We start from the raw sequence: 15,911 nt of genomic DNA on the forward strand, positions 1-15,911 counted from the left end.
CTTGGCCCATACTTGCAAATAGCCATTTTAGACAACTGGATGATTATTCCCCACCAGAGCCAAAGAAAACCTGGATTCAGACAGGGTTTGGAAGGACATTATTTCTTTCCCTGAGCTAGCTGGAATTTAGCCCCCAGTACAGAGATGCTCAACAAATCTTTGCTCTGCAGGTTCTCCCACTTACTAGTTGACTAACCTGGAGGTGACTGACTTCTATGAGCCCCTTCCTGTAAAAGGGGGAGGGGTTAAAGTCAGCCTTGTTCCCAAAAGGATTTGAGGCTGCAGTTGGGGTTACTGAGAACTGTCCCACTGACTTCTCATGTTTCTTTTGAAGATAGAGACCTTGTGAATACACTGGCAGGCAGAGAAGGACAGCAGGGTGACCTATAGGGAAACACTCTGGATTTGCTGGGAATGGACATGGGGTCTTGTCTAGGATCTGTCACTTGCCACCCCGGTGGCTCTAGACCAGAAAGTCACTCACTAATCTGAACCTCAGATTCATACCTTGTCTACTTCTGGAGCGGGTATCGACAAATATGGCTCCTCCAGGGCCAGAAACATGCCTTCTGATCTTCCACAGCCTCAGTGTCTGTCACACTGCCTGAATCATAGAGGTTCCCACTATTTTCTTGTTTGCTGAATGAATTTGGAGCCGCTGAGGGGTCATGCTTCCCACTTTTGTTTGAAGCCTCCTTTGCCTGCAGGGTGATGTCTATGGTCCCTGGGCCTTTTCCAGAAAGTCATTTGCTAGCTTACCCTGGCCCCAGTGACTTAGCCTGGCACACAGGTGGAAGCAGGGTAAGACTGCCTGGGGAAAAAGAAAGAAGGTGCCCTGGCCACTCTTTTGTGTGTGACAGCTGAGACCCAGGAGGCTAGATGAGGCACCCTCCCTTGGTGATCCCTATTAGGGGACTTTTAGTTCTTACAGTGTTTAGCTCTCGAGATAAGTGTGGTTGGCTTTGGGGGTGGCCAACCTTCTAATGCGTGTTCTCTGCCTGTAGCCGATTTGAATATGAGGGATGACTCCCACCTCTCCAGATGTGCCACAGGGCAAGGTAGAGGATTCAGAAGCCCCTGGTGATAAAATGGATGGGAAGAGCATTGAGCTCCTTGGTACAATGAGGAAAGAAAGTGTAAAAGTTCCTGGAGGTGGGAAGAAACCTGATACCACAAGACTTCATACACCATGGGCCACCATGCCAGGTAGCCCTCTGGACTTAAATACACTGGCTGAAGGAGAGTGTCAAAGTGCTAATTCTGCCCTACCTGCCCCCCACCCCCTACCCCGATACACACACACTTCAAAGCAATTTGTGCACCCTAACAAGACAGTTCTTGAGAGAGGTGCCAGTTTACCTTTCAGTGATACCACAGGTCGACTCCTCTCTCTGGTTCATCCAGGAGGCTCTGCTTTTATGGAACCTTTTTCTTTTCATTATTCCGGGATTATCGTTATTATTAACCACTTTTGTTCTCATTAAAAATAGTCGTAACTCCCGCCCTTTGAGACTCTAGCTCCTGTTCCCCTCTTCCCCACCTCATTCCTTTTTCTCCACTTTCCGCTTGACATGACCCTAATACTTCAGTAAAAAAAATTGTTTCTTCCCTAATGTCCATGCTGCCTTTAGTGCCTCAAGTTACTCCCTTCCCCATCTCCAATATTACTTTCAGACCTCAGGTTGTCACTAACCAAGAATTTTCTGACAGTCCCATCTTTTTAATTTCTGTAGTACCCTACAATGTCCTTTTGCCTGCAACCACCCCTCTCCCCTGACCTCCTCTCAAGCTAATTTAAGTGCATTTTCTATTTCCACAGCACCCTGTGATGCTCCCTTCCCTTTGCCAATGCCCCATCCTCCAAGCTGGATCACGTTTCCAAAAAATACCTAATACACACTATTTTCATAGTATGCTCTGATGCCCCTTTCAAATCCCCTCAACCTTATTTAAGCATCTCTTGGATTTTCATAGCACCCTATGATGCCCTCTTTCCTGTCCCACCCTCCAAGCCAGGTCATATAAGCTTCTCTACATTTTCATGACACCCCATGCTCACTCCCTATTACAGCATTTACCACACTGTCAGTTTACATATTTGTCTCTCTCACATAACCTAGAACATTCTTTAGAGCTGAGCACTGTGTCTGAGGAGTATCCCCAGAACCTAGATTGGTGCCATACACATAAGTGGTGGTCAATAAATGGACAAGGTGTCCTCGTCATTAAGGTTTTATTTTTTTCTATATTCTGCAGTAACTAAGCAAAATCAAGGTAGTTGTCAATTTTCTTTACACAACAGCAGACACAAAGGTTTTCAGAATGGCAAGACATAAAAGAATTCTCCCATCCGTCTCTCACATTTTACTGGTTATTTCAAACTTTTAAGAACAGCCTATTTTACTGATATAAAATATGTATCAGATCACAGAATATGATGCAAAGACTTCATTTTATAACGTTAGCAAAACTGTTTTACTAAATATCAATGATGGAAAAAATATATCTTCTTCAATGGTATTTTAAAACATACTATGACCTTAATCAACACTGTACTAAAATGAATAAAATTTACAATATTCAAAGTAAACGTTCTGTTTCTCAAACAATTAGCACTGATCACAAATACCAAATACAGTGCCCCACTCCCCATTACATTCAACTAAGGACCCAGATGATCTATTCCTTGGGGTACCTTTGAAGCTCTTTCCAATCCCCCTCAAGGGTGTGCTGCATATTTCCCTAAGGGGCAGAATAACCCCTAGCACCTGAATTGAGGATAGCCTCAACTTCTGCATCATCATCAGAATCCCAATCGTAATTACATGGCCAATCCTTGGAGCATCGGTTACGCACCCTTGCCACAAAATGCATGACTTTCAGCTTGCTTGATTCCACGTGTGCTCGAGGTCCCCAGAAGAACTCGTACTCCACAGGACTGCTACGGGGCACCGGCTTATAAATCAGGTACCCTCTGCGCACAAACTCTTCTGTAACGACCTTCTTTGGATCTCCAAAGATGCTGTGCTGCCGGCCAGGCTGCATCCCCAACTTTCCCAGCACTTTCCAGACCAGGGCCTCCTTGGCGCTGTTGCCCATGATGAAGATGAGGGCTAATATAGACATCAGGAGACTTTTCTTGGTGCCTTGAAAATTGCTCCTGGCTACCGAGGGCTTCTGCGCTAGAGCAGTGCTCGAGGCTTCCTCGGGAGTGGTGGATGCCTCCTCTGGAGTGCTTGGGTCTTCCTCTGGGCCGCTCAGGTCGTCCTCGGGGGTGCTCGGGACCAAAGAGGCGGCCATCGGGGTCTCGGAGGTTTCTGAGGCCTGTATCTTACGATTGTTGCGGTTCTCTTCTGCGGCCCTTGCGTTACGGCGACGCCGACTCTTTCGTCCCCGTGGCATATCTTCTGCTAGGGGCACGGAGCCTATAGCAATCCTAGGGAAAGATAACTGTAACCTCTGCAGAAAAAAGCTATCTCCACTTTAAAAAGTGGCCGCCGCTGAAGCCACCAACGTCAATAGAGTCTTTGTAACAAGCGAGACGTTTTCAGCTACAAAGCTAACACCCACGCAAGCCGACTTGCACTAGCAGCCGCCCCCAGCGCTCGCCCCAGCAGCAAAGCACAAGAATGCAGGGCTGAATTGACTCCGCCTCACCTGCCACGCAATCCCCAGACTCCAAAAGGAAGTGGGCGGGTCCTACAGGCACACTTCCGCTGTCAGATAGAAGAACGGACAGGCTTAAGCAGGGGTGGGACTAGGGGAGAAATGACGGCTTGGGATTGGCAAGGACAGAAGTAAGTAAAGAAGAAATAAACACAGGGTTCTTGGGCTTCGCTGGTGGCGCAGTGGTTGCGAGTCCGCTTGTCGATGCGGGGGACACGGGTTCATGTCTCGGTCCGCGAAAATCCCACGTCCCACGGAACGACTGAGCCCGTGAGCCATGGCCGCTGAGTCTGCGCGTCTGTGAGCCTGTGCTCCACAACAGAATAAGCCCACAGCGGTGAGAGGCCCGCGTACCAAACACACACACACACACACACACAAGTATAAATATAGGGTTCCTGCATTTTTCAGTCTAGTACAAGATTGTCTGGCGGGTCTTGGGAAAGAGTGTGTCTCTATTCCCAGACTGGGGGTGTGTTTGAGACCATGGGGGAGGGACAGGAGTATATTCTTAGAAGGAATAAGCTGCTCCCAGCTCTCCTTTCCTGTCTTGGCTTACACAGCACATTCATTCACTCGCCTTGTTTTCAGAAGGTGGCTCTGTGTATACTGATTAATTCCTGGGCCCGCATAAGACCTAGATAAGATGGCTGTGGCCGAAGTGCTGGGTGATGAGAGGAGATGGGACTGCAGAAACGAACAGTGTGCAAGCGGTGCAGAGCCTTTAAAATGTTATATATTCACTACATTACTAAGCAGGGCACTGACTGGATCAGACTTGCATTTGTACAGCCTCACAGAGGAGCAGACTATTGTCTGGCAGGTCATTTAGGAAGCAATTAGAATAAGAAGCAAGAGGGAATGAAAGTGAGCCTTAAGGTGGTTGCCATGGGGATGGAGAGGCAGAAAGACATTTTAAGGGTGATCACTGACAGGCTTTAGAGACTGATTGGATGGAAGTGGTGAATAGGGAGTGGGTGGTAGAGTGCAGGTTGGCTCCAAAGTTTCTTGGCTCCAGTATACCTGAATACCGGATTTATTTTGCTTCTTTCTTTCATTCTGTAATCCGAATATAATTCATAACATACTCTGAACTTTATCCACTCCAGGTCTTGGCTCACTGTTTCCTCTGTGTGAAATGCCTTTCCTCTCATCTCCAATTACCTAAATTCCAACTCTTTGCTCAGAGGCCTCTTCCTCCCAGGAGCTCTTCTTGGTCGGCACAAAAGGGTAATGAGCCCATTTTTGCTCCCCATTTTTTGCTCTCCATAGCAAGCACTCCATATCTTTCTTATGTCATTCCAAAGATACTATTTTGCACAAGTCACTTCACCTCTCTGAACCTCCATTTCCTCATCTATAGAGTGGAGTTAATTAAAGTACTAGTGGTCTCATAGGGTGGTGAGAATTAAATGAGATAATAAATAAAAAGCATGCATCACACAGAAAGCACAGCCTCTGTCTCTAGGTGTTTCAAGCAGTGTGTGAGAGCGGCATTTAATAAATAAATGCACATTGAAGGAATACATGAAATGGAAGATTTTGCGCATGTTTTTATCTGAACTTTTTAAAAAGCAAGTGAATGCTTTATACCTGCTTGGCTGGAAGAGGTGAAATGTTTGTTTGACAGGATTTCAGATTGTAATCCCAAAGAGGGAAGGGGTCCTGTCTCTCCCCTTGATGTCTCCTAGCCCTTGATAGAGTTGGTGGAATAGGGTATGACTACACCTGGTGAATAAGTTCTGGGGTGGGAAAGTGTGTCCTGTTTAGAAAGCAGAATTGCCAGCTGAATCACCCAACAAGGCCCAGTCCTCTGTACATGTGTAGAAAGGGAATACCTGGTTCTGAGGAACTCAATACAAGCATTGAACTCAGACATGGGAACATGAGTTCTGGCCCAGCCCCCGTCATTTACAAGCTCTTGACCTTGATGAGTTTAACCTAACATCTGTGTCCTGTGATTTATCCTCTAAACAAGAAGAAAAGGCTAATCCCTCTTGCCCTGTATGCCAGGTTTCTTGTGAGACTCTCTGCAAATCCAACAGCACGTACCGGCAACCCTGAGTTAGAGCAGGTTCCTCTGAGTTCAGTTGTTTCTTGTTTGTATGTTTTGTGTTTGCTGTTTGGGAATCTGTGTGACTAGAGGATTGCAAAATCACCCATATTGTTTCCAAAAACTTCTCCTTTCTGATGGGACTTTATGGGAATGCAATCCATCAAACTAATTTTCTTCCCAGGGGTTACTTTCTAACTCAAGTTTTCTTTATACCCAGAGCCTACCAAGACCTCCTGTTGGCAAAGCTTCACCATAAACGAACTTGGGGTAGTGTATGCTTGTTGCTGCATTACCTTCTGTCCACCAACCAGCTGACTGAGGAGGGGGTGCCATTTCCCTGTCACTCCATTCATCTTAGTGAACCTTTGCTCCAACCCACAACAAGGATGAGGCAGCTCTGCATAGCACCCGGGAAGATCAGAGCCTATCCTTATGCAGTGTACAACCTAGGGCTGTGGCTCTCAACAGATTTCCTCAAAGGAGTAATCAGGAACAGGCTTTAGGTTGTGAGCTACTCTCAGTGTTCCCAAAAGCTTAATAGAAATCACATTTATGTAAGACAGGCCACAGAGGTTATTAGTCAAGAAACACAGTGTTTTTAATAGCAAGAATATTGCCAGGCATGATAGTAACAGGAGGAAATCATAAAACCTTGCCTTGGGACATTGTGGACCACAGGTCTGTCTAGAGTAAGTAGAACATGACAAAGGAAGGGCAGCTGACTTGTGAGGGCCTGAGAAGTACAAAGAGAGGAGGGAAATTAGCATTGCTGTGGTAGGCTATGTGCCTAAACTACCTCCAAACTGGAATCTTTACAACACCCTTCAATCACCAGTGAAGCTAGAGAGAGATTAACTCTCTTGCCCAAGATCATAGTACTGCTATTGAATGTCAGTATTGGGGCTCACATCTTCAGATTTCTAAGCTCCACCTTCTGCCATCACACACCTCACAGCTGCTCCAACTGAGTGCACATTTGGTGGTTCCAGGAGGCTTAACATGGAAGGGAGTGTTCTTGCTCCCTTGGCATAGGAGCAGAAAGGAAAGAGATGAGAAAAGGGACAGATGTGTAGAAGGGCAAGACAAGGATCCTTACTCACCTTACTAGGTTTTCCATACTTGGCTCTGCCCCTTCCAAGCTGTGTCAAGTCCAGCATGTTATTTAACCTTTCTAAGCCTCAGTTTCTCCATCTGTGAATAAGCATACCATAGTGGTGTTGCGAAGATTAAAGGGAAATATCTCATGCAAGATGAGGTAGGTTGAAAATGTCCCCCAGTTCCCAAAGATGTCCATGCTCCTATCCCCAGAATCTGTGAATAGGCTACCTTATACGGCAAAGGGGAATTTTGCAGGTGTGATTAAGTTCAGGATCTTTAGAGGAGGATTATCCTGGACTATCTGGGTGGGCCCAAGGTAAACAGAGAGTCCCTATAGAAGGGGGACAGTAGAGTTAGATTCAGTGAAAGATGTAAGGATGGAAGCAGAGATCAAAGAGGAGAGAAGATACTACATTGCTGGCCTTGTAGATGGAGGAAGAGGGTATGAGCCCAGGAAAGTAGGGCACCTCTAGAAGCTGAAGAAGACAAGGAAATGGATTCTCCCCTTGAGCCTCCAGGAGGAACACAGACCTGCAGGCACATTTTAGACTTCTGACCCCCAGAACTGTAAAAGATTAAATTTGATTGCCTTAAGCCACTAAGTTCGTGGTAATTTGTTACATCAGCAGAAGGAAACTAATATACAAGTTATATGTGTGCCTCACTCATGGGGAGTGCCTAATGAATAAGAACTGTGACTACCCATTGAGGTGAATTTATATTATTGTCATATTTTCAGTGAAAGTACTGGGAGGAACTGTGGAGGGATACGAGACTGGGCTGCATACCTTGGCAGCAATTCTTATGGGTGTTGATGTACCTTGTTCTTCTCTGGGGCTGTCTACTAACCCCCCTATCCCAGGCACTGTCCTGGTTATATGACCAAGTTTCCTTAGGCATTGCTCTTACCTGAGCAGACATTGCCAAAGCCACCACCTGGTCGTAAGTGCTGCAGGTGGGATAGAGAGGGAAATGAAGGGGTCAATCCACACTACTCCCACCGCTATAACTAATCATCTTTCAGTTGTCTGTAGGCCCTGTTCTGATTCCAGCAAGCACCTCCCAAGGGCACAGAGCACCCTTGGGCCAGTCTCTCCATTTGCAACAAGGTTTGCACAGACTGTGGGCCACTGCTACTTGAACAAGTGAGTCTGACCCTATCTGATGTCCCTCATTCAGGGGCTGGGCTCCTCACTGTTTATGGTCTGTGGAAGAATCATTTCTCTGAAACATTTCACACTGCAGGCATGGACTTATTTTACAGTTTTCAAGAATTAGGATCTTGCAAGGAGTTCTATAGCATGTGCACTCCTACAGTCATGAAACAAAAGCCATGTGATTACTTTTCAGGATCGTTTGCTGGGTTTGAGAATAGAATATTTTTACTGCAAATTAATCACAAACATAGGGACAAGAATAAAATTAATATTACAAACACCTGCATAACCAGTGCCCTGCTGTGTCAAATTTAAAAATTAGGCCCTACCTTGGCCTTACCTTTACATTACAGATATGGTAAAGCCCTCTGTTTACCTCTTCCCAGACCCACACCACTCTCTCCTTCTTCAGTGGCATCTGCTATCATGAATTCAGTAACTATTATACCCAGGACAAGTTGTACATATTTGCTACCTATTTCTATGTTCATACACATTATATAGGATTTTAAAAACATGTTTATGCAAGTTGATAAATGTAGCTCTAGGTCATTTTCATGTTTGTATACTATTTCTTTCAGTATTTGCAATTTATCTTCCTCATGATGACCCAGACTTTTGCAGTTTCTATTTTTCCAGAAAAAACAAACAAACAAACAATGCTCTTATAAGTCTTTGTGTACCTATCCCCTGAGAACACGTGAACATCTCTAGGGTCACCATCTAGGAGTGGACTTACTGGGTGTGTCTGCATGGCTGTGTTTACATAGACCACATGGAATTTATGCTTTGCTTCATTTATAACAATTAGATCCTTCTATATACAGTTTTCACTTCATTCTTTTTGCTAATCAACAATAAAATTTGCTCAACTCATACCTGTAAGGCTTTCATTATAATGGCTGAGTGATGTTCCTTGCAGTGGTTTTACCATAATCTTTTCAGGCATCCATCTGTTGGCCTGGTACTCTGTGTCTCCAAAGTATTTGCCCCCTCTACAAACAATGCGGCAATAACAGTTCAATTATTTGTTTACTAGAATTTTTTTCTTAAATGAGCAGTATATCTAATTGAGTATGAGAGCCAAGTTTATGTTCAGGATTTTTGATGAATGATTAAAATCTTCTACTTCAGTCGAAATCAAGGTGATTTATGACTTTTCCTGAATCCTAAATAATTCTATGATGCATAAGGTTGGTTGAATGTTATCCTGAAGCCACCCAATAGGACATCACTGAATGGTTTCCAGCAAGCGACTGATAAGGTCAGATCAGTGATTTAGCAAAGCCTCTGGCTGCAGTGTGGAGACTGGACTCTGAGGGAGGTGGGAGGGGTGGATGGAAGATGTCATTAAAGGCTATTGCCTTCATCTAGGCTAATGAGAGTGGTGCCTGAAATAGAGTGATGGCAGTGAAGATGGAGAGAAGGGAATGGATACCAGAGCTCATTAGAAGACTGAATCAATAAGCCTTGGGGATTGCTTGGATCTGGGTAGTGAGGGGAAGAAACAGGTTAACTGGGCCTCCCAGTGTTCTGGCTTGGGTAAGTGATGAGACTAGGGATGCCGGAGGAGAAGCGGGTTGGCTGCATTGCTCTTCTCTTAGGTGCCTTGGCCTTTTAGGGGGAGAGGGGATGGCCTTTGTTAGGTTTACTCTCTGGGATCATTGGATTTCAGATGCCTGCAGAAGCCTTGCTAATGCTAAGCCTCTCCCAGCACACAGGGCACAGAATACAGTAGGGTGCAGCCAGTCCTCAGAATTGTGGGAAGACTAGATATCATCCATGGCATTTGTACCTTGGAGAAATTCTCTCCTTAAGCAAGGGTAACTCCATACTGGGTTTCCTACACTTTTCTCAGAATCACAAGTCCCCTCCAAACCCCAAAGTGAGTCCATTAGTTGACCACATCATCACAGGAGTGATGGCACTTCCTAAAATTCACCCTGAGGTTCTGTGGGGTCTTCAGGGTGTCGAATCGCCTCAAGTGACATCAGTGATAATCGGAACAAAAGGTGCCAAGTATCATGCCCATGAAATCTGCCTGTGTGCTCTTGTAAGCCCGAGGTGCCTGCCACTTGTAGACTTTAGGGTCCCTCCTTGGCTACTCCTGGACATGCCCAAACATTTTTCTATGGGGAATCCCCATCCTTCGTGCTTTCTGTTTAAGGGTGGGGATGACTCTGAGGGCGAGGTGGAATATCGCCCTCCAGAAAGTAACCAAGTATGCAGTCACATTAAAGTTCCCCAGCTGTTAACTGAAATGTTGCTTATTCTTAGCCGATTAAGAATTGTTGCATTTCTTTCCTCAACATATATCTTAGCTCTGGCATATTATTATTCATAATGTCAATAATAAGTAACTTCCTTCTGCTATTTTTATTGTGCATTGTCTCACAGTACAAAATAATTGGTCACTCTTATTAGGATGCCCAATGTAGATACGAGGCATCTGAGGCATCTGAGGCCTGATATCAAATCCCTGACAGGTGATGGAGTCAGGATTTTTGACCCACTTCCCTGATTCCACTGATATTTTAATTTTCTCCTCTGAATCATAAATGAGGCCATTCCTATTTCCACACAGCTTCCCTTACAGGGTTTCTTATCGAGATGTATGCAGCATTCTCATTCCTGGCTTTATGCCACCTCCATGCTCCTTATCCAACTATGTCTTGCATGTAGTCATAGGAAGTTCCTCCTAAGAGGGGTCACCACTCACTGTTCACCACCAGACTAAACACTTCAGATGTTGCATCTGGCTCCTTGCTAGCTCACTGGGGCCTGGTGGTCCATAGAAAGTCTTCAAAAAGTGAGACCAGATGGATTGAATGAATGAATGTGGAATTGAGGCAACTTACCTTCCCACCACAGCATCTCTAGCCAGAGCCACAGTGTGCTTGACATTCAGACCCAGGATTTCCCAGGTCCTGAGCTTGTACTGACTAGGGAGTGGAAGACCTTGTGAACTCAGCCCCCCAGTGTGTATGCACACCTGTGTGCACATAGGCATGAAGGTGACCATGCATTCACAGGGGCACACTCACCTCTCGGTTTCTGTCTCTGTGTAAAGTTTCCAACATGGGTCCCTCTGGTTTAAATCATTAACGTAGTAACTGTCTGGTAAGGACTTGGCATACATTATCTCATTTAATCCTCACAACTTTCTTTTTTTTTTTAACATCTTTATGGAGAATAATTGCTTTACAATGGTGTGTTATTTTCGGCTTTATAACAAACTGAATCAGTTATACATATACATATATGCCATTATCTCTTCCCTCTTGTTTCTCCCTCTCTCCCACCCTCCCTATCCCACCCCTCTAGGTTGTCACAAAGCACCGAGCTGATCTCCCTGTGCTATGCGGCTGCTTCCCACTAGCTATCTATTTTATATTTGGTAGTGTATATATGTCCATGCCACTCTCTCACTTTGCCCCAGCTTACCCTTTCCCCTTCCCATCAAGTCCATTCTCTAGTAGGTCTGGGTCTTTATTCCTGTCTTGCCCCTAAGTCCTTCATGTCCTTTTTTTTTTTTTTTAGTTTCCATATATCTGTGTTAGCATGCAGCATTTGTTTTTCTCTTTCTGACATACTTCAATCTGTATGACAGACGCAAGGCCCATCCACCTCACTACAAATAACTAAATTTCGTTTCTTCTTATGGCTGAGTAATATTCCATTGTATATATGTGCCACATCTTCTTTATCCATTCATCTGTCGATGGGCACTTAGGTTGCTTCCATGTCCTGGCTATTGTAAATAGTGCTGCAATGAACGTTTTGGTACATGAATCTTTTTGAATTATGGTTTTCTCAGGGTATATGCCCAGTACTGGGACTGCTGGGTCGTATGGTAATTCTACTTTTAGTATTTTAAGGAACCTCCATAATGTTCTCCATAGTGGCTGTATCAATTTACCTTCCCACCAACATTGCAAGATGGTCCCCTTTTATACACACCCTCTCCAGCATTTATTGTTTGTAGATTTTTTGATGATGGCCATTCTGACCGGTGTGAGATGTTCTCTCATTGTAGTTTTGATTTGCATTTCTCTAATGATTCGTGATGTTGAGCATTCTTTCATGTGTTTGCTGGCAATCTGTATATCTTCTTTGGAGAAATGTCTATTTAGGTCTTCTGCCCAGCTTTGGACTGAGTTGTGGGTTTTTTGATATTCAGCTGCATGAGTTGCTTGTATGTTTTGGAGATTAATTCTTTGTCAGTTGCTTCATTTGCAAATATTTTCTCCTATTCTGATGGCCGTCTTTTCATCTTGTTTATGTTATCCTTTGCTGTGCAAAAGCCTTTAAGTTTCATTAGGTGCCATTTGTTTATTTTTGTTTTTATTTCCATTTCTCTAGGAGGTGGGTCAAAAAAGATATTGCTCTGATATATGTCATGGAGTGTTCTGCAAAGGCTTTCCTCTAAGAGTTTAATAGTATCTTGCCTTATATTTAGGTCTTTATCTTGAATTTTTTGTGTGTATAATGTTAGGGAATGTTCTAATTTCATTCTTTTACATATAGCCGTCCAGTTTTCCCAGCACCACTTACTGAAGAGGCTGTCTTTTCTCCACTGTATATTCGTGCTTCCTTTATCAAAGATAAGGTGACCATATGTGCATGGGTTTATCTCTGGGCTTTCTATTCTGTTCCATTGATCTATATTTCTGTTTCTGTGACAATATCATACTGTCTTGATTAATGTAGCTTTGTAGTATAGTCAGAAGTCAGCCAGCCTGATTCCTTCAGCTCCGTTTTTCTTTCTTAAGATTGCTTTGGCTATTCGGGGTCTTTTGTGTTTCCATACAAATTGTGAGATTTTTTGTTCTATTTCTGTGAAAAAATGCCAGTGGTAGTTTGATAGGGATTGCATTGAATCTGTAGATTGCTTTGGGTAGTAGAGTCATTTTCACAATGTTGACTCTTCCAAGCCAAGAACATGGTACATATCTACATCTATTTGTATCATCATTTTTTTAAACATCTGTATTGGAGTATAATTGCTTTACAATGGTGGGTTACATTCTGCTTTATAAAAAAGTGAATCAGTTATACATAAACATATGTCCGCATATCTCTTCCCTCTTGCATCTCTCTCCCTCCCACCCTCCCTATCCCACCCCTCTAGGTGGTCAGAAAGCACCAAGCTGATCTACCTGTGCTATGCAGCTGCTTCCCACTAGCTATCTATTTTACATTTGGTAGTGTATATATGTCCATGCCACTGTCTCCCTTTGTACCATCTTACTCTTCCCCCTCCCTATATCCTCAAGTCCATTCTCTAGTAAGTCTGCATCTTTATTCCCATCTTTCCCCTAAGTTCTTAATGACCATTATTATTTTTTTATATTCCATATATATCTGTTAGCATACAGTATTTGTTTTTCTCTTTCTGACTTACTTCACTCTGTATTACAGACTCTAGGTCCATCCACCTCACTACAGATAACTCAGTTTTGTTCCTTTTTATGGCTGAGTAATATTTCATTGTATATATATGCCACCTCTTTATCCATTCATCTGTTGATGGAGATGTAGGTTGCTTCCATATCCTGGCTATTGTAAATAGAGCTGCAAGGAATATTTTGGTACATGACTCGTTTTAACTTATGGTTTTCTCAGGTTATATGCCCAATAGTCCAATTGCTGGGTCATACGGTAGTTTTACTTTCTTTATTTTAAGGAACCTCCACACTGTTCTCCATAGTGGCTGTATCAATTTACACTCCCACCAAGAGTGCAAGAGGGTTCCCTTTTCTCCACACCCTCTCCAGCATTTATTGTTTGTAGATGTTTTGATGATGGCCATTCTGACCAGTATGAGTTGATATCTCATTGTATGTTTGATTTGCATTTCTCTTATGATTAATGATGTTGAGCATTCTTTCATGTGTGTATCTTCTTTGGAGAAATATCTATTTATGTCTATTTATGTCTTTTGTCCACTTTTGGATTGGGTTTTTTTTTTTTAATATTGACTTGCATGGGTTGCTTGTATGTTTTGGTGATTAATCCATTGTCAGTTGCTTCATTTGCAAATATTTTCTCCCATTCTGAGGGTTGTTGTTACATCTTCTTTATGGTTTCCTTTGCTGTGCAAAAGATGTTAAATTTCATTAGGTGCCATTTGTTTATTCTTGTTTTTATTTCCATTTCTCTAGGAGGTCAGTCAAAAAGGATCTTGCTGTGATTTATGTCATAGAGTGTTCAGCCTATGTTTTCCTCTAAGAGATTCATGGTGTCTGGCCTTACATTTAGGTCTTTAATTCATTTTGAGTTTATTTTTGTGTATGGTGTTAGGGAGGGTTCTAATTTCATTCTTTTACATGCAGTTTTCCAGTTTGCCCAGAAACACTTATTGAAGAGGCTGTCTTTTCTCCACTGTTCATTCCTGCCTCCTTTATTAAAAATAAGGTGACCATATGTGCGTGGGTTTATATCTGGGCTTTCTATCCTGTTCCATTGATCTAAATTCCTGTTTCTGTACCAGTACCATACTGTCTTGATTACTGTAGCTTTTTAGTATAGTCTGAGGTCAGGGAGCCTGATTCCTCTAGCTCCGATTTTCTTTCTCAAGGTTGTTTGGCTATTCGGGGTCTTTTGTGATTCCATAGAAATTGTGAAACTTTTTGTTCTAGTTCTGTGAAAACTGCCAGTGATAGTTTGACAGGGATTGCATTGAATCCGTAGATTGCTTTGCGTAGTAGAGTCATTTTCACAATGTTGATTCTTCCAATCCAAGAACATGGTATATCTCTCCCTCTATTTGTATCATGTTTAATTGCTTTCACCAGTTTCTTATAATTTTCTGCATACAGGTCTTCTGTCTCCTTAGGTAGGTTTATTCCTAGATATTTTATTGTTTTTTGCAGTGGTAAATGGGACTGTTTTCTTAATTTCACTTTCCGATATTTCATCATTACTATATAGGAATGCAAGAGATTTCTTTGCATTCATTTTGTATCCTGCTAGTTTAGCAAATTCATTGATTAGCCTTAGTGGTTTTCTGGTAGCATCTTTAGGATTCTCTATATATAGTATCATGTCATCTGCAAACAGTGAGAGCTTTACTTCTTCTTTTCTAATTTGGATTCCTTTTATTTCTTTTTCTTCTCTGATTGCTGTGGCTAAAACTTCCAAATCTATGGTGAATAATGGTGGTGAGAGTGGGCAGACTTATCTTGTTTCTGATCTTAGTGGAAATGGTTTCAGTTTTTCACCATTGAGGATGATGTTGGCTGTGGGTTTGTCATATATGGCCTTCATTTTGTTGAGGTAAGTTCCCTCTATGCCTACTTTCTGGAGGATTTTTATCATAAATGGGTGTTGAATTTTTTTGAAAACTTTGCCTGCATCTATTGAGATGATCATATGGTTGTTCTCCTTCAATTTGTTAATATGGTGCATCACATTGATTGATTTGCATACACTGAAGAATCTTTGCATTCCTGGGATAGACCCTACTTGATCATGGTGTATGATCCTTTTAATGAGCTGTTGGATTCTGTTTGCCAGGATTTTGTTGAGGATTTTTGCATCTATGTTCATCAGTGATATTGGCCGGTAGTTTTCTTTCTTTGTGACATGTTTGTCTGGTTTTGTTATCAGGGTGATGGTGGCCACATAGAATGAGTTTAGAAGTGTTCCTCCCTCTGTTATATTTTGGAAGAGTTTGAGAAGGATAGGTGTTAGCTCTTCTCTAAATGTTTGATAGAATTGACTTGTGGAACCAGCTCATCCTGGGTTTTTGTTTGTTGGAAAATTTTTAATCAGAGTTTATATTTCAGTGCTTTTGATTGGTCTGTTCATATGTTCCATTTCTGCCTGGTTCAGTCTCGGAAGGTTGTGCATTTCTAAGAATTTGTCCATTTTTTCCACGATGTCCATTTTATTGGCATATAGTTGCTTGTAGTAATCTCACATGATCCTTT

At 42.8% G+C, this 15,911-nt stretch overlaps 1 protein-coding gene across 1 annotated transcript; it reads right to left on the reverse strand.

The window, feature by feature from the left end:
- Nucleotides 1–2,216: 2,216 nt before the first annotated feature.
- MAGEH1 (MAGE family member H1) lies at nucleotides 2,217–3,674 on the reverse strand. Its single transcript, XM_024740291.1, has one exon. The coding sequence runs from the start codon at nucleotides 3,400–3,402 to the stop codon at nucleotides 2,743–2,745; it is 660 nt and encodes a 219-aa protein (XP_024596059.1). The 5' UTR covers nucleotides 3,403–3,674; the 3' UTR covers nucleotides 2,217–2,742.
- Nucleotides 3,675–15,911: the final 12,237 nt, after the last annotated feature.

The sequence above is a fragment of the Neophocaena asiaeorientalis genome, unplaced genomic scaffold (genome assembly GCF_003031525.2).
Source record: "Neophocaena asiaeorientalis asiaeorientalis breed wild unplaced genomic scaffold, Neophocaena_asiaeorientalis_V1.1 scaffold3, whole genome shotgun sequence".
In the NCBI taxonomy this organism is placed as follows: domain Eukaryota; kingdom Metazoa; phylum Chordata; class Mammalia; order Artiodactyla; family Phocoenidae; genus Neophocaena; species Neophocaena asiaeorientalis.